The 27226-nt window shown below is 40.6% G+C and overlaps 1 protein-coding gene across 15 annotated transcripts in view; it reads right to left on the bottom strand.

Moving 5' to 3' along the window:
- Nucleotides 1-27226, bottom strand: part of neo1 (neogenin 1) — a 204634-nt gene that overhangs the window by 42996 nt on the left and 134412 nt on the right. For all 15 annotated transcript variants that reach the window (XM_023332282.1, XM_023332291.1, XM_023332288.1 and 12 more), the window contains 2 exons: nucleotides 17584-17738; nucleotides 16880-17000 (listed from right to left, as the gene is read on the bottom strand). In XM_023332282.1, the coding sequence (XP_023188050.1) occupies nucleotides 16880-17000; nucleotides 17584-17738 (276 nt within the window). The remainder of the gene's footprint in view (nucleotides 1-16879; nucleotides 17001-17583; nucleotides 17739-27226) is intronic.

Genomic DNA, 27226 nt, shown 5'->3' with positions numbered 1-27226 from the left:
CGCGTATCGGTCGTCCGATGCGTAGACATTTGGTTAAAAAAGCTAGCAGGCTAACCTAAACATTAAATTCACTTCTTATTTATGTTCTTTAACATTGCCCAATGTGGTGAAGTGATTTTTAATGTAACCTGTTGAGAAAGGCGCTTTCTCCTGGAGATAAGTGATTTAGCGGATTAGCTTCAAGCTAACAAAAATAGTAGTGATTATACGGGCTGTTTTGTACTCCAGCAGCTAATTAGCACAATGCTAGCTCTTGCTATTGCTGATGTGTTATAAGCAATAAGATATTCAAGGGATAAACTATGTGCTTTATAATTAATCTTAGTTAAAACAAGTATAAGTTTGGTGATGTTATATACTCATAAGGTTTACTTCAAAGGTGTAAATCTGTAATTTAAGTTTATTTTGATTTTTGAGTATTGCCCCAGAGACTGCTCCTACATGACCCGGTTCCGGATAGGAGGATGATGACGAATACAAGTCAGAATAAAAACTATCTGGTTTGTATTATGTTCTTCAGTTATTATAATGGCAAGTAGGAAATAGTTATAATAAAAAGATGCAGGTTCAATTTCACAAGCAAGAGAATCACAGGGTTTTTTCCCCGTTCCACTTTGGCTTCTGATAATGTAGCTTTTGTACACCTGTAATAAATTTAGAACCTGGTACAGACCAGATCACTTGGATTATGACCAGATCCATAAAACCTGTTAACCGAACAGCAGCCCTCTCAACCCATAACCGAACCTGTCAGAATCAAACACAAGACTGTAACTACAGAAAGTCTCTCCAGAGAGGATTCAGCAGGCTGTGCCAGGCTCTTGCTAAATGGGTTTCTTCTCAGGACTGATTTTCTTGTCTAAATGTGGTTCCGGTAATGATGATGGCGTCAGAGACAGATGTAGCACAATGCTAATGGTCCATTACCGCATCAGTACTTTTATCTTCCATAGAAAAGAGGCCTGAACGGAGCGAAAGAAAGCGCGCAGCACTTTCAAAAGGCCCGGTCCTCCGCAAAGAGCCGGCACAAAGAAGACGGTCAATTAAAACTGTCAGCCTGCCATCACATTCGCCTCGCTCCCCCTACATTAGCTGCTTGCATTTCCACTGGAACACTCAGAAAAGTTATGAAAAGCTAAATAAATCACACAAGAGTGTCAAGACTTTGTCATATTCCATGCAAACATGCGATAGTTGCGTGAAGACGAGGCTAAATGGCGCTTGCAAGTAATTACAGGGAAATCCTGGATTTCTTCTTGGTAAAAAAAAGAAAGAAAAAAAAACAATATACAAGCTAAAAAGACGTTCCTTTATCAGAATGTAAATGAATCGTAAACAAGAGCTGAGCGTTTTTCTTGCGACTTCACACGAATGGGTGGGAGGAAATTGTGGGTTTATTACTGCAGCTACTGCTGACAATTATGGTTCTATGGTTCTATGTACATCTATGTATGTATGCATCTATCTATGTATATCTATGTATATGTCTTTTCTTCCTCAGCCATCTTGTTTATCTCTGCTCTGTAAAGAAAGGAAAGCCTGACAGCTCGTGACATGAGAGCAGCTCCTTAATGCACCGACAAAGTCAGAAAGTGAAGAAAAATGTGTCGAGTGAAACCAAAATGAGAGGTGAGGAGAGAAAGGAGGGATGTCAAAAAAATAAAAGCATCACAGAATGTGCTCTTTTCCGCCAGGATCTTTCCTTTGCGGTGTCAAAAATATTTTGAAGCTAGTTTTTGCTTTATGACCTATAGAGCATTACAAGAGAAACGAAAAATATGATACAAGCGCCGACAAATAATCGACTACCACTCCCACAGAAGACTCCTCTATTGAATGGGACTATAGGGCTAACGGAGGCCTTATTCAGACACCTAATCAGTGGCAAAAAAGAAAAAAAGAACTGACAGAGAATCAGCATCAGATTGCTGAAGGGTGGAGGCATATCAGCGGCTGCACACATTCCCTGTTGCTGTGATAATCACCAACAGCTGAGATTAAAGAGCGACTAGAGTCTCACAAAAGCTTAAACTGACAAGGTGCACTGAATCGCTGACATGATCCTCGAAGAAAAAAAAAAGCATTCTTGTGTCATACTGACTCGACAGAAATATCAGACAGCATTGTCTGGGCATCACGCTCCGAGGCATATTTGTTAAAAAAAAGAAAAAAAAGTAGGATTCCTGCACATTTTTATAACCCAATTCCATATCTTTTTCAGCTAAATTTTGAACCATTGTTAAGAGTACGAATAGACAAACAGATGCACAGATAGGTGGACAGACAGAGTACATTATACTGTCACAATCTAAAACAACACAAAGTATGTAGGCCAAAAAAAAAAAAAAATAACAATGCCAAATGTTCTTCTAAAAGGCTTGGAGTGGATCCCAGATGTTTTTATTTCTCATGTGGCCCCAGAGACTAAATGTAACATGAGGGGGCCCCATCTGATAGAGCTGTGAGGCTCCTGGATGCCATGTGGGGAAGCTGAAGCTGTACATGAGACGACTTTACTTTAATAAAGCTGTTTATCAAACGACAAAACCTCACGGGCCAGCTCAATGTTTTGGTTTGCTTGTGAAGAGAGTTTAGCCTTTTGCTGTCCTGCAGCAAATTCTTCTTAGATAGCACAGTTTATTCAATTTTGCATTTACGAAACTTCAATGTTTGATCCAGAGAAACTCTTTCTAGGAATGTGGGATGTTTTGAATTGGTTGATGCCAACTGTGTTTGTATTTACTCCTGGAGATATGTACTCTGGCAAAACTGTAAAGTGGCTAGCTGGAGATGTGAAAATGGAAACTATACGTTAGACATCACACTACAACACGGAATGAACCGAGACTTCATACATATAAAAATTAAAGAACATTGCGGTGCCTACAGCTACAGGAGTTAGCAAAAAAGCCTGTATCTGGAGGCTGAGTGTTGGTGGTATATATTCTAAATGCAATTACAAACCAGTTGATGGATATGACTACAATTATTCCTCAACTTATCAATTAGGTTAATCTAACGATAAACTTAGTAAGGAGTTCCCCAGGTAACTCTTTTAGGTCCTTTTCGTTTTAGCCTGTGTGTTTAGAAGCAGTCGTGTGTCTATCCCAGTTTTGTAGCTTATATGCTGATAACATAATACTCTATATGTTTTGTGAAACTCGGCAGCACAATGATACTGCAGAAAAGCTAACCTGAAGCTAATAAGTTAACACCAGCCTCCATTTTGTAACTAAAGTGTACATTGAAATGTTTGAGTAACTGAAACTTAAAAAGCCACACACATTACAAATGAACCCCACTTATGTCTAGCTATAAATATTTAGTTTCAATATGTACTTTTTGTGTTCATTTTGAATTGTAAAATTATAAAATGGGCAAAAATAATTTTTCTAATTTGTTTTCATTTCAGGTTTTTACAAAAGAAACTATTAAAGGACAAAATGAATTAGCCAGCTAGTTAGCTCAGTTAGCTAATTTTGTCTCTAAGCTAGTGCATTATATACTGTACATTTATATGCATATATACTAGTGAGTTCATGCTAGAAAGCTACCTAGCTAGCTAGCTTCCTTCATTCAGAATTCAATAATGAAATAGTTAGGTGTTAGAAACTAAAGCTTTTGTGTAAAATCAAATAAGGCAGAGCTTGAAAAATCTTCCATCACTTATTGATGTGGAATGAGATTTATGACTGCATGTCTTCAGTGATCTCTAGATATGTAATATGCAAATAATTCACTTTGGTGACTTGTCTATCCACCGAGATGAGGAAAGCCCAGAGGATCGACATATCCCAACACATGGACAAACATACGCCCCGTTTGGAAGCGAGGACTATAATTGAAAGGGGCCGGGTGCATCAATAATTAATCATCCTCTGTGTGTACATACATCATGCCTTCAACATCAAACACGTGTACCCCCCCCTTGATCCTTGAGCCACTGGTGAGTTCATCTGGGTCCAATTGCCTTGTTCTGTTCAACGCCTTGCTGCTCGCACCGACTCTGCATGCAAATTAAGACGCAACGTAATTCTACCTGTTTCCCGTGTCCTCCCCCCACCGCCGCCCCCATCCCCTGTCCCCAGGCTTCAAATATGGAATCATACGCATCACATGCTCCACATGCTCACTCAGAGAACGGGAATGAGGCCTCTTGGGCTCACCTTTCAAGCACATCAGGGGAAAAAACAAAACAATAAACAAAAAAAAAAACAACAAAAAACCCCAGAAACGCTCCACATCTCCGGAGCCGTTAACCGCCGATGGCCAGCGCTGGAAACAAGCTCTCTGTCTGCTCTGCCTCCAGCCTTTGTATCTTATTACCTTGGAGGTACACAAACACAATTCAACCTTTCTGAGGGGAACAGCGCAAGCCTGGAATAAAGTAATTGATTTCCCAGAAAGCTTTGTGTAACAGTGTGTGTACGTGTGTGTACGTATGGCAGCAACAATTCATGTATAAAGTGAGTGGAGCTGAACAATGTTGAAAAGGCCTGAAAAGGTCAAACAGGATGCTTGCAGAAGTGAGAGCAGGTGTAACTCCCCTCTTTGAAGATCCTCTAACAAACACTCTCGCTAATCAGACTCCCACCATTAAAAGCAACCTCCCTGCGTCGGAACCTCCTGATGAGCGGCGACCGCATGCAAGCAGGGGAGCCTGCATCCCGCTGCGATCCTCCTCCCTGTTCCACTTTCGGCTTATGGAAAGTGGGAGGCTCGGCGCAGAGAGGGAGTGCCGGGGCGATAGCAGGGGAAAATAAAAAGCTGCAGCTCCGGAGGTGCCGCTCGCAGAGGTCAGCTAGCCCGCAGCTAGGGGAAGGGCGTGAAGGGAAAGTGATGTTTTTGTGCCATTTGCTACTTCCAATTACTGCACCCAGAGGACCGTCCTCATCCAGAAACATCACACTGGCACTCCCAGATGAGCCGGTGTTAAAAGGTGGACTGGGTTGTATAGAAAATAAAGGCAGGCTGCTCCCACACATATGTAAACAGTGGAGCCTCAAATAGGGTTATAATAACTAGAACGGCCTTCATAAAATACTAGGAAAAACAATTAAAATCAGAGCAAACTCAGGTAATAAAGATATTAGCTCTCCTCTCTGTTGCTGCTGCTGTCTTTGCTTTGTATGAAACCCTTAGGTTTTCAATAGCTGCACTTTCATTACAATTGAGCGCAAATCACGGACCATATTCTGCTAATGTCAACCCGCCCCAACAAACAACACAATTTTGCAGTTGCTGTGTTTTCATTAAATACAAAACAGTTGTAACTCCCCTCCCCAAAACAAAATTAAAATTCCTTGCTCACGTGTCGTGTCATTAAAAATCCCTGTGGCGACGGATGTCAGCAGCTACTTTAAATATATTCATAATTCAGCCATGACTATGGCGCTCATCATCTAACAACCATCAGAGGAGACTTTGGTGTCTTATTCAGGTGTCTTATTTGGTGTCTTATTCATATGCTTGGGACAGGCTACGTATGCTGCATTTTGGGGAAGTTGCAATTACAGTGTTACAGTGTAAAAAAAACAGACTGTAAACCACAAAGAAGACTACTTCCTGTCATCTTCTTCGTGGTTTTCGCCAGTAGTAACCTTTGGCTGTTGATCACGAGTTGTGTGATGCAAAAAAGTGTTTCCATTGCAGTTCCGTGAAGTACATCTATTTTGATACGGCTGAGAAACCACCTTTTCTCAACAAACGTACGTCTTTTCGAAATTGCCAGGTTTCCATTAAGCAAATTTATTTTCATAGTTTCTATTTGCGCAATTCCATGGTTAATGGAAACACAGCTAATCACACTTCTTCCTGAATCCCATGTATTCAGGAAGTGGTTACGAGTTCGCGGCGACCTCCGTAGGCGTCTCTGAGGGATGGAACAAAAGTCGACTCATCATCTTTCATTAGGGCAAAACGTCTAAACCTGACAATCTCCCCATATTTCTTCAATGTTGGCAGCTTGTAAGCTACATACTAAACATTTTTGGTGAGCGCAACTGATACTGATATTCAGTTTTTAATCAATGTACTTGTAAGTCCTCTGGCTCCACTTTATCAACTTACACTGACTGGTAATGAGAGACTCTTTCTCCCTTCGAGGCTTCCCATCCTTCTTCTCGATTAATCACTTTATTCTGTAGTTCATCATCATCACATCTACTGAAATAATTAATTTTGGGAGTTACAGCTATGAAAGAGAGACCCAGAATAACTCGCCACCCCCAAACTAAGAACGAAACCCCTTTGAAATAAGATGAGGAATTTGTTTGGGAGCAGTCACAAGAAAATGTTAGAACCCAAATATCCCAAAGTTTCTCATTAATCTATGTTTACATCCGTATAGAATAAAGCATCTCTGCCTCATTGCATTATCCACATAGTCAAACTTCCCATTATGCTGCAGTTCTCAGGATGTCGTATTGTGTAACTAAATCCCAGGAAGCAGCAGGGGACCTTGCAGCTTGGGGAGAAAAAAAGATTCTTGTTTAAAAGAAAGGAAAGCTATTGAGAGAGAATATTTAAAGAATTCCCCTCCTAAAACTTTCCAAATATATTTCTTTGATCTTTACTGAGAACGTAGCGATGAAATATAAAGATGAGACGCATCTTCACCAGACTTATCTGCAATCCGATTTTGGCTATCCGAGATGAACGTACAACTGCTGCAAAGCTGGATTATTGAACATGAATCCCATACTTGGTGGTGTGTGATTGGTCCTTAAATGAGAGAAGAGGCTACAAATGCCATAACAAGAAAATCCACAAAAATATGTCGTCTTCTACAATTTTAAAATCCTTAAATGAGAACCCATCATTAATTTAGGAGATAGACCATGCTTCCAGATTTATATATATATATATATATATATATATATATATATATATATATATATATATATATATGTTTCTTTCTTTTGTTGAACAAGATTCTGCATTTTTATTGTCTCAACTTAGAAGAGACACCAGACGCAGTTGACCCCGGACTATTCGCGGTTCAGTATTCGCAGATTTTCCTGTGTAACATAACTCTAAAATATTTACGGATTTTTTTTGTTTCATGTAGAGCATATCTAACACATTCCAAAAATTCACCTTGGGAAGTTGAAGCACATAGGTTGGAGTGCTACTTGACACGCTATAGGCTGGCGTTTGCAAAGTAGCCAATCCAGTAGCACGATTTGTTGTTCTTGGAGCTGATTGGCTGTACCCAAGAGAAGAATTAAGGAAGACTTCAGATATTAGCTTCTGCGGTAGTGCTAAGATGGTCTCCGCTGTTCATATTATTGCATACTTATTGAGTTGTTAATATTATTGCATATTAAGAAGGCAAACATTTTTAGAAGGGGTCTCAAATATTTCCGTATCTTAGCTATTCATGTGCAGCAGGTCCCTAATTAACCAGAAACACGAGGGGCCCACCAGTACATTGCAAATATGCACCAGTGCAACACAATTTATTGTAATTCAAGGCAAATATTAAGGGGTAAAGGCTACAAGAAAATTGTTCCTATGATCTCATAATATCTGCTGCGATGCATCTCACCTCAGCATGCAAAATGCTTGAAGTGGCTGTGAACCAAAGGTATTAGCCTCATCTTCCACCAAATATTTGGCAACTTGAATGATGATGCTCAGTTGATCATTCAGCATATACATTTTTGCACAAAAACTGCATGCAAATAACAGGAAGTGATGTCAAAACATTATAATTTCTACCATCTGACCCCCATTTCATGCAGCTATAAACCTCTGTAAGTCAAATATGACTGACTGAACAGGCCAAAAAGCGATAAAAAATTGCAACTGATGTACTCGTGTGTTCCTGTCTGAAGTTTTGAATCAAAGGTCAGAAATTTATCATATTTGTGGGGTAGCTTGCATGCGTAACATGTGATTTCCAGCAGTACCCACGCCACGTTGTTTAACTGCTGAATTTCCACTCGAATGCCTGCTGTTCAGGCCACACTTCCAACGCCAGCGGAAAACACGGTGCTGACACATTCACAGGCTCACAACGTTGCGCGGCGGCTCCTGCTGGCCTGGTTTTGACCCTGCTAGCAGATGATGAAGCACACCGAATTCCCTGAAGAGCGCTTGGGCTTTTATTCTGTGCAGAGTCTGGCAGGAGGGCGGGGTCTTTTAGCAGCCCATTCTCACTTCTTGATTTGAACTGGGAATAAGGATGGTGCTCTCCAGTAGTAGAAAGAAAGGGGGGGGGAATCCCTCCTCTGCGACTCATCAGTCACAAATCTACTCTTTTTTTTTCACTTCTTTGCCTGCTGAAATGGAAACTATTGGCTCTTTGTTGTTTAATCGTGATCCAGTTACATTTTATATGATATGATTTTTTTCTTTCTCAAAACTAGCAGGTGGGATGGTACGTTGACAGCAGAACGGGGACATAAGAGAACATCTTTGAAAAGTCTCTTGTCGTATTTCAACTTCTTCTACACGTCACGATGTCTGTTTCAAGAACAGAAAAAAGGAGAATAAGAAGCGCAAGCATCGAGACATGCTTGTACACAAAACTCTCCTTAGCTGCATTGTTGCAAGTGTTCACTGCGGAAGATCTAGGCAAGTAGGCAGCATCTCTTGTGTAAAGTTAAAAACTAAATTGCTAGTGCTTGAGTCACAAACAATGGATTCTTAATATTTGATTACATGTTCTCGGTACAAATTTTCTGCATATATCAGATGGGGCTAAATGCCCCTTAAGGCCAAGATAACTATAGAAGTTCTGATTCCTTTCTCTTTTTGATGCTCGCTATGTTGAAAGAATCGCCTCTGGCTATCGGGTCTTTCCAGTCTGTGTTTATTCTGCACTCTGTGAGTATTTGAGTAAGTTGTTTCTGAGGAAACACAGTCACATAAGTGTGTAATAAATCACATCACGATTATCTGGCTAACAAATCTGTTTATTAGCCAGATTTTTAGATTATGTTTCTATACCAACGTGCCTCGGTTCCTTGTTTCAACACATTAGTTAACCATTGGCTGAGCAAGTGCATAAATATTGATCAGCTCCAGCGTTTAAGAACATTTTCCCATAGCATCACGCTCATTTAGACAAGCGTCACCTACTGGGAACAAAAACGTTATTGCAATATTTACTGGTACTGTTATTACTTATTTTTTCGGTAACTGTGACTGCATGGCACAGCGTTCAGAGCGCCACAAGCACAAATACTGCTCTTGAAAATAATTCCCATTTGACACAGGTGTCTTCAGGATGCTACTTACTTAAATAAGTGAGAGTTTAATCACTAATCTGCAAAGAGTAACTGCATTTTAAAATTTACTGGTATTTATTGTTGCTCTTGAGGAATAAATATTGAAGAAAATAGTAAAAATAAGATTTCCAATAATGCTGGCAGTTTTGTTTTTTAATTAGAATCATTAGTTGAAATGTATTTCAAACAATAAAAAAATATATATTCTGATCATGATAATTTTTTCACAATAAATGATAAACGATAAGATAAATGCGCACCCATATTGGAGACCTGGCTTCACATTTACTCCTTGAACACTTTAGTATAATAAGGAGTTCATGCCGGTGACATGACAGCTTATAAAACAAAACCATCAACCCTCCACCACTGTGCTTACCATGGTAACTGCGATTTTGGCTGAATGTTCTGCTGTAAGCGTCTGGAAATTGTGTAGATGAACAAAAAGTAACTTTGTGTAAAGAAGCACAATCTTCACACCTTCTTCTGTGTTGGCAGTTTCTTTTTGTGTAATCAAGGGCATTTCTACGTAGAAACAATTTTGTGTTTACCCAGAACCTTGAATGGCAGAGTAAAAAAAAAGGTTTTGGCTGAATATGGCCCCTTTGGACATTCTAAATTATTGGTAAGTAATGCACTAATTATAAAATACCTTCGGAGACGTTTTTTCCCCAAAGCATATCTGTTATCGTCTCGAATGTAAGCACCTGTAAATTGCATTAAACCTCTTCACAGATTGATGAGAACTAACAATTGCGTTTCTAAAATATTTGGTGATGTTCCAACACTTCACATTTATTTTAATAGGAAAAACTAACTGCACATTTTGTTTGTGGCTATGATGGGAAAGAACCAGAGCATTTTATCTCATGCCCTTTTTCATACGGTGACTGTAGCAAAGCAGCTTCAAGCAAAGCTGACGACTGATTAAATGTGCCATGAATTAGCTTAGCTATGAAGCCCACATAGCTCATGTGGGCTTCATTTAGAAGTAGCTTTCCCTGTACCACATCAAAAAATGCTTATTCTCACAGAAAAATCTACCCTAAAGTTGCTGATTTTATAAAGTTATCAAGTAACGCTGTGTTTAATCCTCAGCGTCTCTTAAAGCACAGGTTCTGATTGTAAAAAAAACACACAGGAATCGGGAGTTTAAAGCAGGAAACTTTGGTGGAGATGAGATGTTAGCGTTAGCTGCAATAAATTTCCATAGTGGGGGAAACTAATTGCGGCGGAGAGTGATGAAAGGGTAAAACAAGGAAATAAAGTAGTGCTTTAGGTAGAGCAAGAAATGATAGGTGGAAGGGATCAAAGGCAGAAGAGCATGTGTCTGTTTGAGGAAAATACAAAAGCTCCAATAGATGCATTTGCATAAGAAATATGTCATCTTGACACCTGAATCAGGGCTCACAGTGAAAAATTCCTGCCGCAGCCTCGAGTCGCAAACATGTTTTTTTTATAAAGGATTTCTTTAATTCATTTGACTCTATGAATTTCAACAGCCTCAGCTGAAACACGCTGGAAGAACAAGAAGATCCAACCGTATGAGTAGGTGCATGTAAGTCCAACTTCCTGTACATCACCGCACTCCCATCGTTTACATGCCACATCTTGCATTCATGCGAACCGTGGGAACGGCTCCGAAAATGAAGAAAAGATGCAGGGAGTTTCATACTTTGGCAAATGGAAGGAACAAAAGAAAGAAGTAATGGTATCGAGATGCAAATGGATGTACATCGTGAATTTATGCTGGAAAATAATAGAACGCATGCTCCTTTTCTTTCTAAATGCAAATTTGCCCCAAGTTTTCTGAAATATGTTAAGACATTTATGGTCATAAATGTTTACACTTTTTGAGCTCATAAGCTTCTGTGCAGACTGGACTTTTTCTTCTTTGGTTTATTATACATTTGGATGTACATTCAATTCCAAGAAGCGAGAAATGTTCTGAATCAAATCACAACATGTAAGAAAATGCATGTCCTCTGAATAGAAATCCAACTTTTCCAAATGAACCCTAGTCTTTCTGTATTCTTTGTAGAAAAAGTAAAAAAATAACAAAAGTTTTAAAAAAATACTGCCTGTCTCCTTACAGCAGTAATTGCAGCCTATTTGATTTGGTTTGCCTGTATAAACGCATCTCATGTGCCTGGAAAATGCCTTATTGTTTCTGCATGCCATCTGTAGAGGACATGTGACGATAATCCCTTAAATAGCAATACTCTCCGCAGCTGACCAACTTCCATCAGGATTGTTGTGACGATAAGGCCTCCATGAGGACAGCGCATATCAAACATGAGCGTGACGCCCATTAGAGGTTGTATTTATAGCGCGGTGAGGAAAAAAAGATGGGCAGAGGTGTTATGGAAGAGAAAAAGGAATAAATCCCACTACGGATTCCTCATCAACTTATTCTGGAGCCACAGCAAAAATCAGCTGGAATTGGAAAATCAAGCTGACAAAAGTTGAAAAGTCTGTATAGAAGAACCAAAGACTAGAAGAAGAAAAATAACATTGGAAAGGATTGCATGACAAGGCGCAATTAGGTCACCTTGAGGTAATTTATTTTAACATTTGAGCCGTTGTTTGTCCACATCTGTTTGCAACTACTCGACTCATGTTGCACATGAGTCAGGAACGTCCAAGCACCTCGAGTGATTTCATTGTGGCACGAACTCGGACTTTGACTTTTTAAACTCAAAAGGACTTTTTTTTTCTATACTCATTTATTATTCAGATGAATTAAATTCTTACTCAAGCCACAAAATTACACCAGTCTGTTATTTTTTAAAGAAAAAAACAATGCCAGCTGCACTTACAAAACACAAGGTCTTTCATTTTCTTTCTTTGGGTTTTGACTAATCCAAAGTGAGTCATAATCATGTTAACGCTGAATAATTACTACATCGACGCGTCAGTGGCAGGAATCCCTAACAAAAATGTTAGTAACTCTAAAGCCATAAACATTAGCTAAACTAATGCTAACGCCCTATACGAACATGGTATTTAACTGAAGCTAACGCTAAAGCGCTAAATTCAGGCATAATGATAGTCATCATGCATCACAAGGAGAACATTATAACGTCTCTCAAAACAATTGGTTGTTTGTTTATACAAGTGTTGTTGTTTGTCGTACATTCCTACTTGCTCAATAAAGTTTCTTGGAAAAAAAGGGAGAGAAACCGTCAGAAGAGGAAACAGATCTGGTGCGTAAACAATCTTCACCCACTTCAAAATAACACTATGTATGTAAATGTCTAACTACATGAAGAATTTTTAATAGTCAATAACCAAAACCTCAACACTTTTCTAGCTTTATTCAGCTGAAAGATTATAAAACTGACAAGTAAATTAGCACTCCAGAATTTATCTGAAAACATTTATTTAGGAGAAGCCAAGTGTTTTTAAATTTTAGCAAAAATGCTAAAATTTAGCTACGCTGCTAGCTCATTAGCGGGCCAGCAGATTTGTAGCATGTAACAAACACTACAAAATATATGCAGCCTAAGCTCTCTGCCGTACACAAGAAGACTGTTGCAGAGCACGTATCACTATAAATAACATCCAGATTGGTACACATACGCTAACAGCTGACCTTTTCTTTTCCACTGCAAACACCCACAAGTGGGATTCATCACCTGATCCACATTTAACTGCAGCTGGCGGTGTCAAGATGCAAAGATTATGGCACTAATTAATATTAGCCAACTCGCAGCCACTGGGTATTTAGATGCAGCTCACGCTCATCGATTTCCCTGCAGGGGGTGAAGACGACTTTATCTCAGCGGCGAGTCGACCGGCTTATTTCAGCCGATGGCGAGGCAGCCAGACGCGCGGGTTGCTTGTCTGGCCCCGTTTTGGAAAGATTCGAGCCCGGCAGGTGTGCGCGGGACACCTGACTGCGGCCGCCGAGGGTTGGTGAAGTGGACAAAGACGTCCAGCTGTGACGGAGGGGGCGGAGGGTCCATGTAAGGAGAAGATATCAAACGGAGCACAATTAATACAAAGCCCAGTGCGCTGGATTATTGCTGGGAGCAGGTGGCTGTGAAAAGCAGGAAGAGTGAATAGTGTGAGGAAGGGTGACAGATGGCTTCAGGACTGTATGCTTTCATAGTCAAAATGAACAGAAGAGGTGTCAACAGAGACTTTGACGGAGAGAGATATGATTGCTACTGCACTTGATTTGTGGAAAAATAACCTAAAGTCCAATGGATTTTTGGGGTGTTCATTCAGGAAGCAAATATTTCTTCTTTGAGTGTGTCAGTGCAGAGACAACAAGGTTGTTTCCAAATAAAAACCTGAACAGAGTTGTTTGCATTTCTCTATTCAAGCTCCTGTTGTATGTTTAGGGATATTGTCCTACAAGGTGAACCTCTATCCTGTCTCAGGTCTGTAACCTGCTCTAATAGACTTTCTACCCTGTATTTACCTCCATCTATCATCCTATCAACTCCTTCCTTTTCCTGTTGGGGATGCCTTTCTTCAGTAAGACAAGAATCCTGTGGTGGCAGTATCCGTTACACTCAGCGCTGATGGAACAAAGACGGCATTAGGGGTTCCTCAAGGCTCCCTTCTCGGGCCACTTTTGTTCAATATACTGTAAGTCCAGGTGGACAACCATTTCTTTGTAATTTTGCAGATGTACCATATTTTTTTCATTAGAAGAGAATGATGATGCCTGATCAGTGAAATGTTCAGAGCTTAGGGTAATGTTTTGCAACCCATCTGCTTTAATATTCTTCTTGAACTGCTCCCGCTGGGTTCCTTGGTCTTCATGATCATGTGTCTCTAACAAACCTCTGAGGCTTTGGGATTAAATCAAACACAGGCAAACTCTATTAAACAAAGGACTTCTGGTTTACTTGGAGGGATTTGAGTAAAGGGCTCTGAATACAAGTTCATGTCTCACTTGTTTTCATCCACTTTATAAAATTCCCCACTTCGCATTGGTCAATCAAGTGAAATCCCAAGAAAGTTAATTGAAGTTTGTAATTTTAAGGGGACAAAAATGTTAGAAAACTGAATTAAAATCATCCCAAACCTTCATTCTGTCTGAATCTTCAATCAGTTTCTGATGACTACTGGACAGTGAACTGATGAAAACATTAGGGAGGTTCAGATACAGGCAGGCGAGAATTACTCTGACACAGAAGTAAACACTCACAGAAGCAAGAAAGGCAAAGATTCTCTGTGATTTCTTTGTGGATTAAGAAGAGATTAATTTATTCAAAGCTTTGCTGAAGGCAGACCTCCATGTACAAGGCCAGCTGCCTTTGTAATTCATCCCATTTATCTACAACTCAAACAAAAAGGAGAGGGAGCAAAAAAAAAAAAAAGACTTGGGGCCATGTAAAGTAGCCTGACTCTTATCAATAGCGTCAAACACAAATACACAGTGAGCTGCGGGTCATCATTATTTCTGACTTAATGTTTTCCAATCAGTAGGGACGGCACAGCTGGGGGTGGCACCAGTCGCTCATTCATTCACCACCTGCTTCAAGTGGAGCCAGGCCGGGCCGGGGTCATGCTTGATTAAACTTCGTCACTGTGCTCAACAGGATATGACAGAGACAATAAAACTGATTTCTGCTTAATAAGGGTTGCTTTGTCTTAATTACATTTATCACTATTATATATTCCAGCTCATATTCTGTGATTCATGGAAGTGTGTTTCACTTAAATTCAAGTTGTTTCTCTCCTGCTGTCACTGTTAATGGAATGAAAAATATCTAAAAAACAAAAAAAACGATTAATGTGTTTTCCTTTGTTGTTTCTGTTGGGGTTTTTTTTCTCTCTCTTGTATATGGTCTTTATCTCCAGTCCTTGTCCTCCTTTAGTTTCACTCTGAAGCTCCTGGAAATTGAAATTAATCTTTTGCTTTTAATGTGCCGGGCTTAAGCTGTAGCCAGCAAGTTACAGTCACTTTAAAAGCAGAAAGTTCTTTATAAGATAGGGATTGAAGTGGGTTGGACCTTTTAGTAGTCTGCTGAATTGATTTGGATTTTGCTGTATATATGTTGGAAGGAAAACTGCTTTTATTCAACATACTGTACATTTCCTGCCCTAGATAAGATAGTAAAGCATAATAGATACTGTCTCCTAGCACATACTGAAAACACACCGTTTCATAAATCCAGGCTACCATATAGACCACAGTCTTTTACATTTACTGTGTGTTATTGTCCATACTATGAATAAGTAAAGGTGTCAGCATGTCCTCCAGCTTAATGTAGATAAGACATAACTATTTCTGATCTCAAACATTAATGGTCAGGGATCAACAATCAAAACCCAATGAGGCTAAGAATCAAACAGCATCTCAGACAACCTTGGTGCAGTCGTGGGCTCAGACCAAATGCTTTGCAATCACATAATGTCTAATAATGAATAATCTCACTAATGTCTTTGAATCTTGTCAAAATTAATGGTTTTCAATCAAAACAATACACAATGTCCTCATCAAATGCTCATCCAAAATGATGCTAGGACAGATCTGGTTTGAGTGCTTGGCTGTTTTGTGGAAAGCCAACGCCTGTTTCCATCTACTTTGAGAACCAGGCATGTGTCACCAACAGGTGGTATGACACAATATGGAAACAGAGCGTAGAAGCAAGATGGCGGATGGCCTGTGCGCCTAATGTTTGCCACCATGCTGACTGTTGCATTATCTTCAGTTTTACCACGGGGTGACCTCACCGTTTATGTTGAAGGATCAGTGTGTCTCACTGGAATCAGATTTAGTGTTTGGGAACATTGTTCTTTCAGTATAAACATGCAACACCTCTTCAAAATAACATTCAAGAACTGAAATGGACTCTGGACCGGGTCGGTGGAAAAGTGTCATTAGTGTTTTCAGTACCAGAAATAACCAACGGGAGATTCTATAGTCAGCACAGGAGCTGCAGAAAGATTTTGTTGCTTCTTTCTTACGCTTTATAATTAGTCTCCTAATGTATTTCCTCTATTATTTTATTTTGTTGAGCAACATCTTCTTGTTAAAAGAGCATCTGAAAATCCACCGTCTTTAGATTTTTTGGGTTTAAATGGCACAAACATTTCTGTAACCCTGGATGTAGAACGGACTGCGTGCAAAAAGAACACGATTTAGTTCTGGTTTTGGACTCGCCTATGTTTTAACAGGACCCTGAAGGTTTCATATCATTGTTGTCGTTATTTTTTGTTTTCCATTTCCACAGATGTGCAGAGTCCCAACAATCAATTAACGCATCTTTAAAAGAGGCGACGCAGCACAGCGAGCCGACCGCTCGGCCTTTCATGTCTGAAAGGATTCGGAAAGAGAACTTCTGCTGTCTTCCTCCAAAAACTTCCGACTGTCCTTTCTTTTGTTTGTTTGGGATTGTGTAAAGCATTTTCACAAAGATGTAAAGCATTAAGCAATTTCTTCTCCCTGGAAGAAAACTCAGGTGTAACAAGCAAAGAGATAATCACTGCTGATATTCAACCTGCCTTCATTTCTAAATAGCCTTGTGTAGCTGTGCGAAAGCCCGATCAGACTCTGGCTCTGATATTGATTACATTGTAGCAATTTTGCAGCTTTGTCATCTTCCCGAGGAGGAGTTGATTCATCTTTCCCAAGTTAACAAATGTGATTTGCACACTATTTGTCTCAGTGTGTGGCGTACCGTGATCCAAGATGATGAGCTGCGCGCTCGACTGGATGTTGCCGGCATCGTTTTCTGCCAGGCACTGGTAGAAACCTTCGTCAGACTTGACCAGACCCAGAACCTGCAGGTTGTGCTCCTTCTGCAGAGTAAGGATGAGGGGAAGGGAAATAGAAATAGAATAGCACAGCTCTGTGAGATCTGTAGAATCAAGAAATTACTGAAACAAAACATCTCTGACAATGTGAAGAAGGCGAAGAGAATCTGCCAAGGCCAAGACATACTCCGCAAGAACAGAGAGGTTTGTTCACTATCTTAGTGGGGCAATAATAAAATGACATTATTCTGTTTGTTGGTGCATATTATTCTAGGCAAAAAAAATGTTCTGGTGAAATGTGAGGTGAGTGTGCTGCAGTGTGAGGGAGTGCTCTGCTTTTATGAGTTTGTAAAGCATGAAATGTTGGGGCGCTTTATTGTTGCTCGAGTACAAGAAAGAGGTTGGGCCTACCAAAATGGAGTGACCTTGAACAGACTGTTCATGCTTGAAAATCTTCCAACATGCCTGAATTAAAGTAATTCTGTCACATTCCAAAATTCCTCCACGGAAAAATAAAAGATTCATTTGATGATCTGAAATATGCAACTGTGAGAAAAAGGCAAAAGCGGAATAAATCTGCAAGCAAATACTTACAGTTAGGTACTGATCAAGCACAAAGTGAACTCACAATTATCTTGAAGTAGTCGCTGGGGATGACGGCGTCTCCGTTCTTGACCCACTTGACGGTGGGAGCGGGCGAGCCCGAAACTTCGCACTCGAAGACGATGTCCATGGACTCGTGGGCGTAGATGTTGGTGGGCCGTTTGACAAACTGGGGAGGAACTGCGGAGTCCAGAAGAGAAAACGGGGTTAGTGTTTTTGTTTTGTTTTTTTATTTAAAAAATAAGCAGAGGACAAACACCGCTCATCATCCTTTCGTCCTAAACTTCCGACCTTAAGTTTCTCCACGCAGACCAAGGATTTCCATATATTTCTGCGGCATCTGCACCGGAACGCTCCACATCAAACAATCCCCACGCTTCCCCCCTCCCTCTTTAATTACATGATCAAAACAAAAGCAAACAAGACAAGTTAAAGTTAAAAAAAAAGCTATCTAATTATTTCCTGCTTTGTCGGGCCAGCTGTGTCTGCTTTAGCACGTGGATGAAAGGTTTGGTGACCTCTGCTTTTATTTATGCAGAAACGGATGAAAAATAACTGCCGCTCGGCTACCAGAACAGCATGATCTGCTGTCTGAGCGGAGCACTTGCAGATCTCTCCAAGACCTGGTAATGAGGGCCAGAGAGGAGATATTTGATCTGCTGGGGCGATGCGGTGCCTCATCAATCTGTCCTGAAACAAGGTCAGAGGGAGAGCCGGGTCCGGGCCTTGTCCTCTCGCTGTAATTGGACTGTACGTGTTGTGGGGGAAGAAACGTGGCCGTGCTCGCGTGTGGGGGTGTGTGTGGGGGTGCGTGTGTGTGTGCATGTGCATTTTACCGCCTCTCCGCATTTCGTGATAAGCCGCAACCTCGCCGACCACAATTTAAACGAGTGTTTTTGTTGCCAAGTTGTGCGGTCTAACGCTTTCCCATCATCCTCCTGGGCCTCTCTGATAGAGAGTTATTAGCATCTATTTTGCGTTAATCCACACAAGATGATTGGTTATTAGCGGCGGTCGGAGGACGGGGTCCGTTTTTTTTTTCTGGCTTAATACGGTGTAGCAGCGGGTTATGAGGTCAAGCCTTCATCTCCCTTCGCCCTCTCCCCTCCCCGCTTGATGCAGCGATGGCTAATTTACTCCGACGCACATGCGTTTGTGGACACAGTGATTCTTCATCCGCTTGAGACGGTTTTGAAGAAGGAACAATTGCTTCATTTTAAAAACAGGCTCGTTTCTCTCTGAGCTGGAGATGCACTTTCTGCACATCTGGTGCGCATTTCCCTGCTCCACTTGCAGCACATGGAGCAACGCCGGAGGGAGCGAGGCAACTTAATAGAAGCTGAACAATAAACGACTGCAAGACGTTCTTTCTGGTTCACACGTTCAACACCAGAAAATGTCAGCGAGGGAAGGCGGTGTGGGGTTCAACTCGGTCCAGTTCGGCTTATTTAAACGGTTCCGATTCACGGTAAAAAGTAATAAAAACATTTTCAGTTGAGTCGGGCGTTTTATTTCAGGTTTGTTAACTTCTAGTTATTGTTTAATCTTTTACCTGTTTTATTTATGCTTAGGCTGTCTAGTTGTCTGTTTTTTTCTTGAAGGGATCCGAATAGGTCAGTGTATGATTCACTTCCTGATCCGCTTGACGATTACATGAACATGAACCCAACTACTTTTTAAGACTTTCCAGCAACTCTTTGAGAAGTGACAAACCACACACATTAAAACAGAGCATGTCTGCACCAAAAGGCTGGCTGCACCTCCTCAACGTGTAAAAGCCTTCATCAATGTTTAGTTTGTTTGAAACTAAATGGACGCATGTTAATTCTTCCCTAATTTAGTTGTAGCTCCATACAAATAAACTTGATTGATTGGTTTATTGATTGATAAATGTCCCATTTACAGGTTGATTCCAGTTGTTTATCTGAAGTCATTTCTTTCAGGCATATAAATCGTAATCAAACAAACTCTTTTTTTGCAAAGACAAACGTCTCAACTGAGAAAAACAACAGTAGGTAGCATTTTGTTGGGATACTGTATTTTTGAAAAAGAAGTTGATAATGGCGCTAATAAAAAAGTATGAGCGGGATCAGACTGAACTGAAGAAACCTCAGCGTCGTTAATCTCAATTATTTGTGTGACAATTAATCTTTCTTTCTCAATTTCCGGACTGCGGCTTCCTCGTCCTAATAAAAATTAATAGCTGCTCCAGATGGACAAATGGTATCCGGGGAATCCTCCACACGAACACGTGACGTCGATAACGCAATCCGGTAGGCAGGTTATCCCAGGACGATACCGAATTCTCCTTTTCCATAAACATACGACTTAACCTCCGACCTTTCCGTACAGTACGCTGCATTTTTCATGAGGCTCCCAGCAGCAGAAAGCAGAAAGTTTCCCCCGTCTCCGTAACTAATAAGCGTCTGGATGGCTCCGAGAGCCACTGCGATGAATTCCGAAGACTGACACGGGGACGGTAATGAGGACTGCGACGCGTCAGACCGCCGTGACAACCATCACCCTGCTGTGCGCCTCCGTTCCGTGCGAGGCCCTGCGGAGTGTGTGTTTGAGGCGTGAATAATGTGTTTCACAGTGTGCCGTCCTCTGGATATTTGCCTTAAGTAGGTGTGCAGCGGAGACAGGTGGAATCGCTGATTTCCTTTGGTGTGTCGGGCTCTGAAAGCAGCGGTGAGTCAGTGTTTGTGGGCAGCCTTCAATATGGACACCTGTTTTTTTTTCTTCTTCTTTCCGTTTCCCCCCTTTTTACCAATGATGTTGTGGGTTGGGGGTGTTAAATCAGCTGCTGAGGCGTCTAACCATATGTTCCTGTACATCCATTCTGTCCCAGTCTACATCTTTGTTTCAGAGTTTGTCTGGGCAGATACTGTATATGTTCTGGTTCTGAATGCCCAGCTTTTGATGCCAACTGCTACTCACAGGCTCCCTTTATCTACTCAGACTCAACGCTCTCTCTACTACCCACCCAACCCTTAAGCTTCCCATAACTCCCCCTCTATCTCTCCATCTTCAGCCATCGCCTCCCTCTCTCCAATCAAGCAGCCATGCACCATTTTCTCTAAATGGAGTTCAGACATTTGGAACCTATTGGACTGAGCAATGAGGAGGAACGCCTAAATATACCAATATAGGCTTTTGCGTGGCTGGGAGTAATGAGGGGAGGGGGAACAGGGTTGTTGCAGCAAACATACGGGGGAATGTGTGTTGGTCCGTGTGCCTCTTAGTGCAACAACCTGTATAATAACTGTCTTTAAATAGTCATTTGCTTTCTATTTATTGTACCTATCACAAAAATTACAGTACATAGCAGACGTGCTCGCACCCGTGAGCGTTTTCACACTTTCTCTTGCTACAACAAGAAACTTCCCTGTATTTCATATGGATTTTATTTTTCATTTTTGCTACAAACTAACATAAAGCAGTGAGTTATAGAAATGTTTTGCTACAGCTTCGGTTATTGGAACGAGAAACGACACTGCGAAAAATACCAGTCTTAAAACAAGTTCAAAAATATAGAAAACGAGACACTTTTCCTCATGTTAGAAGTGGAAAAAAATCCCTCAATAGATGTAGTACTTTTAAAATAGACATTCAAGAAACAAGCTCCTACATCTTACTGAAAAGATATTTGTTTTGTCTCAGGTCAAATGTACTAAGAACTAGGCAACAGTTCTTGATTTCACAGTGTAGTTATTAGGGCCAAAATGTGAGTGCAGTGATGAACTCAGGCCTGAACCTTCACTAACACATAAAGACAATTACAAAGTTGGTCTTCTATCACCTGAAGAACATTTCCAGGAGTAAAGGATGAATGTCTCAGCAAGATCTAGGGAAACTCATATGTACTTTTATTTGAAGTCATATTGATTATTGCAACAGTGTCTTCACAGGTCTGCCTAAAAAAAGAATATCAGACAAATGCAGCTGATCCAGAACGCAGTTGTTCGCGTTCTGACTAAAACCAGGAAGTTGGGCACATCTTCTAAAATCTTTCCACTGGCTCCCTGTAGCTCCGAAAACGGACTTTCAAACACTTTTGTTAGCTTGTAAATCCCTGGACGGCTTTGCATCAAGTTAAATTAGAGCTTTGTTCACCATTGTATCAACCTCATAGATCTCTCCAGCCTACTGAATCAGCATTCAGTTTATAAACTGGAACAATCATCCAGAAAACTGCAAGGATGATGAAACACTGAGTCCCTTTAGATGAAGGCTAACCCCCCACTTGTTTAGAGTTGTCTTTGATTGATAACAACTGGAACATAATTAATATATTTGATGATGATTATGATTCTAAGATGATTAATGTTTGCCACTAGTTTCATAATTGATTATTGTGTTGTTTTTAACATCTGAAGCACTTCGAAATTACTTGTTGTTGAAATATGCTACAAATAACACTAACTTGACTACAAGTGAAATTCAAAGGACAGTGGGATGCTTTTGTATTCAGAGTACAACTATATGACCAGACAACAGACAGCAGGGGGTTTTTAAATTATTTTTAAATGACGTCTTTTCAATTAGGCACAACTTCATAAAGGTCTATTGCATAAAGCTGTACAAAAAAGTGTAATTGCAAAGTGACAAAAAAAAAAAGTTCAAAAGGTGTACGTACTTTTGCACGGCATTAAAAGAGGGTAACATGTGTACGTCAGGGACATATTTGATCAGATGACAGTTGTCTCCGCTCATCAAACTCAGAACTGTCTTTGATCTGTCCACAGCCGTGACTCGCTATTTCAATTCAACGTCTCCAGTAATTGTGATGCAGTCTGACGCAGAATGCTTCCTATGGGCAGATTTCGTCTCTTCTTCGCCAGACGCCAGACACCAAGAGCACGAATCTCTCCAAATGAGCAAACTTGTTTTGGAACACAAATAATCCCCGTCTAATGAAAGAAAAATCTTGACAGAGGCAGAATGAAACGACCACAAAAGAAACTCCGGCGTAAAAAGAAGAGAAAGAAAACATCAATATGAATGTGGAGGAGGGAGAGCGGCTGAAAGGATTGGAAGAGCAGTACTTCAGGGCTGGTATTATCTCCCGAGCCCGTAGCTTAGTAAAAGAAGCTTTAATGCAGACTGACTCCAGCGAACTACTGAGAGAGGACCACTAAAAGGTCACGGCGTGTGTCTGACTGTGAGCTTGTTAAAACAAAACCCTGCAGGATTCCCCTAAAGGGATTTCTGAGCAGATTATTTCACTTAAAGCTTCGCTGGTATTTAAGAAGCGAGCCGAACGAGAGGCGGAGAGAAGGTCCGGCCGCGCTTTTAATTGGCTGGTAATAAAACTATCGGAGTCAGAAGCTGATGAAAGATGATGTTTATTGAGCTGAATCTGAAAATAACAAGAAAAAATCATCTCTGGTGGTCATACTTTCCCAAAGATCTGGGTAGCAGCAGTTATTACATGAGCCTTTGTGTGTGTGTGATTTTGAGTCCAGCTTTACAAGTTCTTTTTTTTTTTTTTTTTTTGTGCCATCCAAGTGAAATCAAGCACTCCGGGCAGTAAAGCCCCAAACACAATGCTTTATGTTTGCATTCCTGCTCAATGAGCAGATGATGCCAGAGGCAGAGAGAGGCACTCCAGTGTGTTCTGGATGCCTTCATGGACTCCCGATGCTTCGGAAATTACAAGAACTGAGTGAAAGCAGATGCACGAGGTTTGCCGGGGACATGCCGAGACAAGGCTCGCCGAGGCTGGCGTTTGACGCGCTTTCAGACGACAGCTCTTCAAAAACATCCTCGTCGGACATTTCAGTGGGGACTGCGCTGAAAGTAGGAAAGTAGGGGAGGAAAAAGAAAAACTTGTCTGATCATGATTTGTAAAGCATGCTGGCGTTAGTTTGAATCTCTGGTAATCTGGTGCAAACTTTTTCTTAACTTTTAGTTTCTCGGCTATAAATGTTCAGGTAAGGTGAGCCGCTGCAGGGATGAGAAGGTCTGAGTGTCTGCAGCGTCGCTGTGTGAAGTTGTGCGTCAGCTTAGGGCTGCAACCAGCATTTATTTTAGAAATCGATCAATCTGCAGATTATTCTGACAATCGATTAACCGGATAAAAATTGCCACATTCTGCATTTCAATTAAAAGGTACTTCTACTTTCAACATGTGAAAAGATAGTAAAGGGGCGTGAGCTAAATACACGGTAGTAGAAATACTATTAGTAGTTAGTGTTACCACCGATGTGTAAAGCTGACATTATTGTCTTGTGTTAGCTTTATTTATCCACCCAGCTTAGGCTGTTTCCTATAAAAGGTTTGTTTGGAAAGTTGCAATTTGACAATAATCTGGTAGAAATTTCGCCTCACAGTCCCTCCACACTTCCACCCCCCCAATTCCAACCTGCTGCTGTCATGGAGCAGTTTAATTTTGGCTGAAATAAGCTTTCCATCCTGCTATTTAAAGAGATTTAATCTGATCAACCTGGCGCGCACACATCCCCACACACATGCCTTTTCCCTTTCTCCCTGGGAGTGTGTTTATCTCAGCCAGGTGTTTTTGTCTGATTCCCAGTCTGCTTGCTTTCCACCGTTGCCGCAGCAGCTGTTGTTTAGTTCTGATACGGACACATTTACATGATGATACCGTGAACATGCAACTTTTTTCTTTTTTTATTATTATCTGGCTTATTGTAATAAATCTTAATTGTTGTTTCTCTGGCTCGTTTGTGTTGGTGTGTCTCATCATGTCATCCCAGCTGCTGTCTGGATCCTAATCCAGCTCAGCGCTTCTTATCTGCTGTGTCAGTGAGGGAGAGAATCACCCTTTAAAAGTCACACTGATAGATGAGTGCTCAGATTTTACTCTTGTTTTTTTCTAACTACTTTGGGGAATGATTTTGTTTTTGTTTTTTTGTTTGTTTTATTTGGTTGAATTAATTGAATGTTTTTCTTCAAACATGAGTGTGTATCTGCAGCAGTACAATAGCATCCAAAAGCATTGACCAGTCTTGAGCTCCACAGTAACCAACTCCAATACATATTATTGAGATTTCATATGAAAAACCAACACATAGTGGTGCTTTATTGTCAGATAGAAAGAAAACAATTAATGGTTTTTCATATCTTTTATATATATAATGTGAATAATCTGAAAAAAATGGTGTGCGTATTTAATCTGTCTCCTTAGACAATACTTTATAGAACCATGTTTTGCTGACATTATAAGTGCTAATATTTTTGTATTTCGACCTGTTTTGCACTAAAAACTAATTTACTTTCACCTCTCTGTCTGACAGATTGGATGGAAAACTTCCATTTTCAAATCCTGCCTAATGCAGACAATTAAGTCTAGACTTTGACTAGGTCATTCTAACCCATAAACATGCTTTGACCTGTAGTTGAATGGTTGGAGTTGTTGTCCTTGCTGGAAGTTGACTCTCTGCCCAAGGTAGAGCTTTTTTTCTAGCTAGCCTGAGAATTCGTCGCAGGCTCTGCTGATGGGAAGAAGCTGTAGTGTAGCAGAGAGCAAGGGGGAGAGGGTGAGTGGCGTGTATACAAGGTGATTGACAACGCTAAGATCCTCCTCCTCAAGTCTGGATAAATCAGAATTAGATGTTGTGGACTGACAGTACTCAAAAAAAAAAAAAAACAATGTCATTTCAATAAACTTTTGTCTGACATTAAATGTCGTTCGATTATCTGAGTCAATTAAGTCCAACTCAAAAAAAATGAAAAACAGAAGAAATCTGTAAGGGTGAAAGCACTTTTATTTCTGCCAGTTTTCCTCCAAAATGTTGAAACTTTTGCTGCCTTTGTTAATTTATAAAAAAAAAACCCAAAACAAACCATAAACACTTGTAATCACCATGGCTGTTCATCCAGAGACCACAGCCCAAATGAAAGGCTTTTATGGGGGGGCAGGGATTTCCTGCCTGGCAGCCCAGCACATGGAAAGAACAATTAAGTTGATGACCTGAGAGCAGCAGGGCATGATAGATGCGGACCACTGACTCGGAGCCCCATAAAACTGCTATCAAACAGGTTATAGACTATTTTTGTATAGAACACACCCACACCCCGACACACAGAAACACAGAGAGCCCAGGTCTGGGTGGTGCCCAAGTCACGCACGGCCATAATCAAAAGCTGCTGCCTCCTCTGGCCTCATTTATTCTCTTCCCATCTCTGATAGTGGGTGAGATGTCAAAGCAAAGTCATCCACCACATAACATACACACACACACACGCACACACACACACACACCCACGCACGCACACCCCCTTCCACAGACAGTTATCACAGAAACACATGCATGTGTGTCAACACCACACATGGGGCCTTGAGATATGACTCGAGAGGCCTGAGTGTTGCTGTTAACACTCATTTAGAGCGTCACCATCTTCTAAAGCCTCCTGTCTGTTGCGGGATAATTACAGGATTTTTATTAGCTGAACAAAAACAATGAGCCAAATCCTCTTAAACACAGTGACATTGCGATTGTAATTATTAGAACGATAAGGCGCAATGCGATTTTAGTACGTATTGCTTATTTGCAAAATACCCAAGGACCTAATACAAGTCTGAAGCATATTGTTGCTCTGCAGCTAGATGTGTGATTCGTGGAGAGCCAAACAGAGATGTTATTGGTGTAACTTCAGCTGGATCCTCCTGAGATTAGATCGCTTCAGCCAGAGTGACTCTGAGTGGATCTGATCTGGTAAAATCTGAAAAGCATCCTTTTCAGATTTCAGGTTGCTTTCTTATGGTTCTTGCAACAACTTCTGGATTTTCATTGACCCATTCCTTTTAAAGTATTCTGATTTATTGCTGTAGATTTGCTGTTGCGTCCTCATCGTCCTATGTCAGACAATCGGGCTCATATTTGACCCAGAATTACAGCAAGCCAACCACGATCATTGATCATTAAAAAACTTTAACTTTGGCCTATACCGTTTGTTTTTTTAATGACTGATGCTGTCAGGTGTTATAAGGTCACAATACACCTTTGATGTTTCAATCTTATTTTATTGAAAACCACTGAACGATAAATGTTAAACCATTCAAACCTGTTAAGCCTTACATGAGGTAGTTCTCTCAAATATAAATGAAAAACGTACGGCATTGCAATCCAGACTACCAAAACTGACCAAAATTTTAAAAAAGTTTCTTTAGTCTTTTTTTTATATTTTAAAAACAAACTTTTGCAAAGGTAGATTAGATTGGTGGATTAGACTGATTTCAGATATATCGGCTGATCGCCTAAAAATAAGAAAATAGAGGTTTATCGATTGACCGGCTGATCTTTGGGCCCAAATTCCAGTTGTTTTGTTCACTTATTTTTCAAAGAATCATATTCTTCTGCTTCTACCTTACAATAGCTCCTTTGCACGATTGTAACAATGGAGCAACCACATAAAAATGCCAATGAAACACTGCGTTTGTAACGTGATGCAATGTGGAAACGCTCAAAGGATATGAATAGTTTTGTGAGGCGCTGTTTGTAAATACACAACTGAGAGACGCCGGCAATCGTACATTTGTGTGTTTGGTGTTTATATGAATATCTGTGTATTTCTTCCTCTAAATTTATGCACCAGCTGTACTACAGACCCTCCAGGTATCTCCAACCCAACAGTGCTAGAGCAGCTGGCTTCCTGCATCCTTTCCACTACTAACAGTCCGGTGTTTATGAAAAGCCTCT

The sequence above is a fragment of the Xiphophorus maculatus genome, chromosome 4 (assembly GCF_002775205.1).
Source record: "Xiphophorus maculatus strain JP 163 A chromosome 4, X_maculatus-5.0-male, whole genome shotgun sequence".
In the NCBI taxonomy this organism is placed as follows: domain Eukaryota; kingdom Metazoa; phylum Chordata; class Actinopteri; order Cyprinodontiformes; family Poeciliidae; genus Xiphophorus; species Xiphophorus maculatus.
The sequence above is the reverse complement of the archived record's forward strand: the minus strand, read 5'-3'. Positions and strand labels throughout refer to the sequence as shown.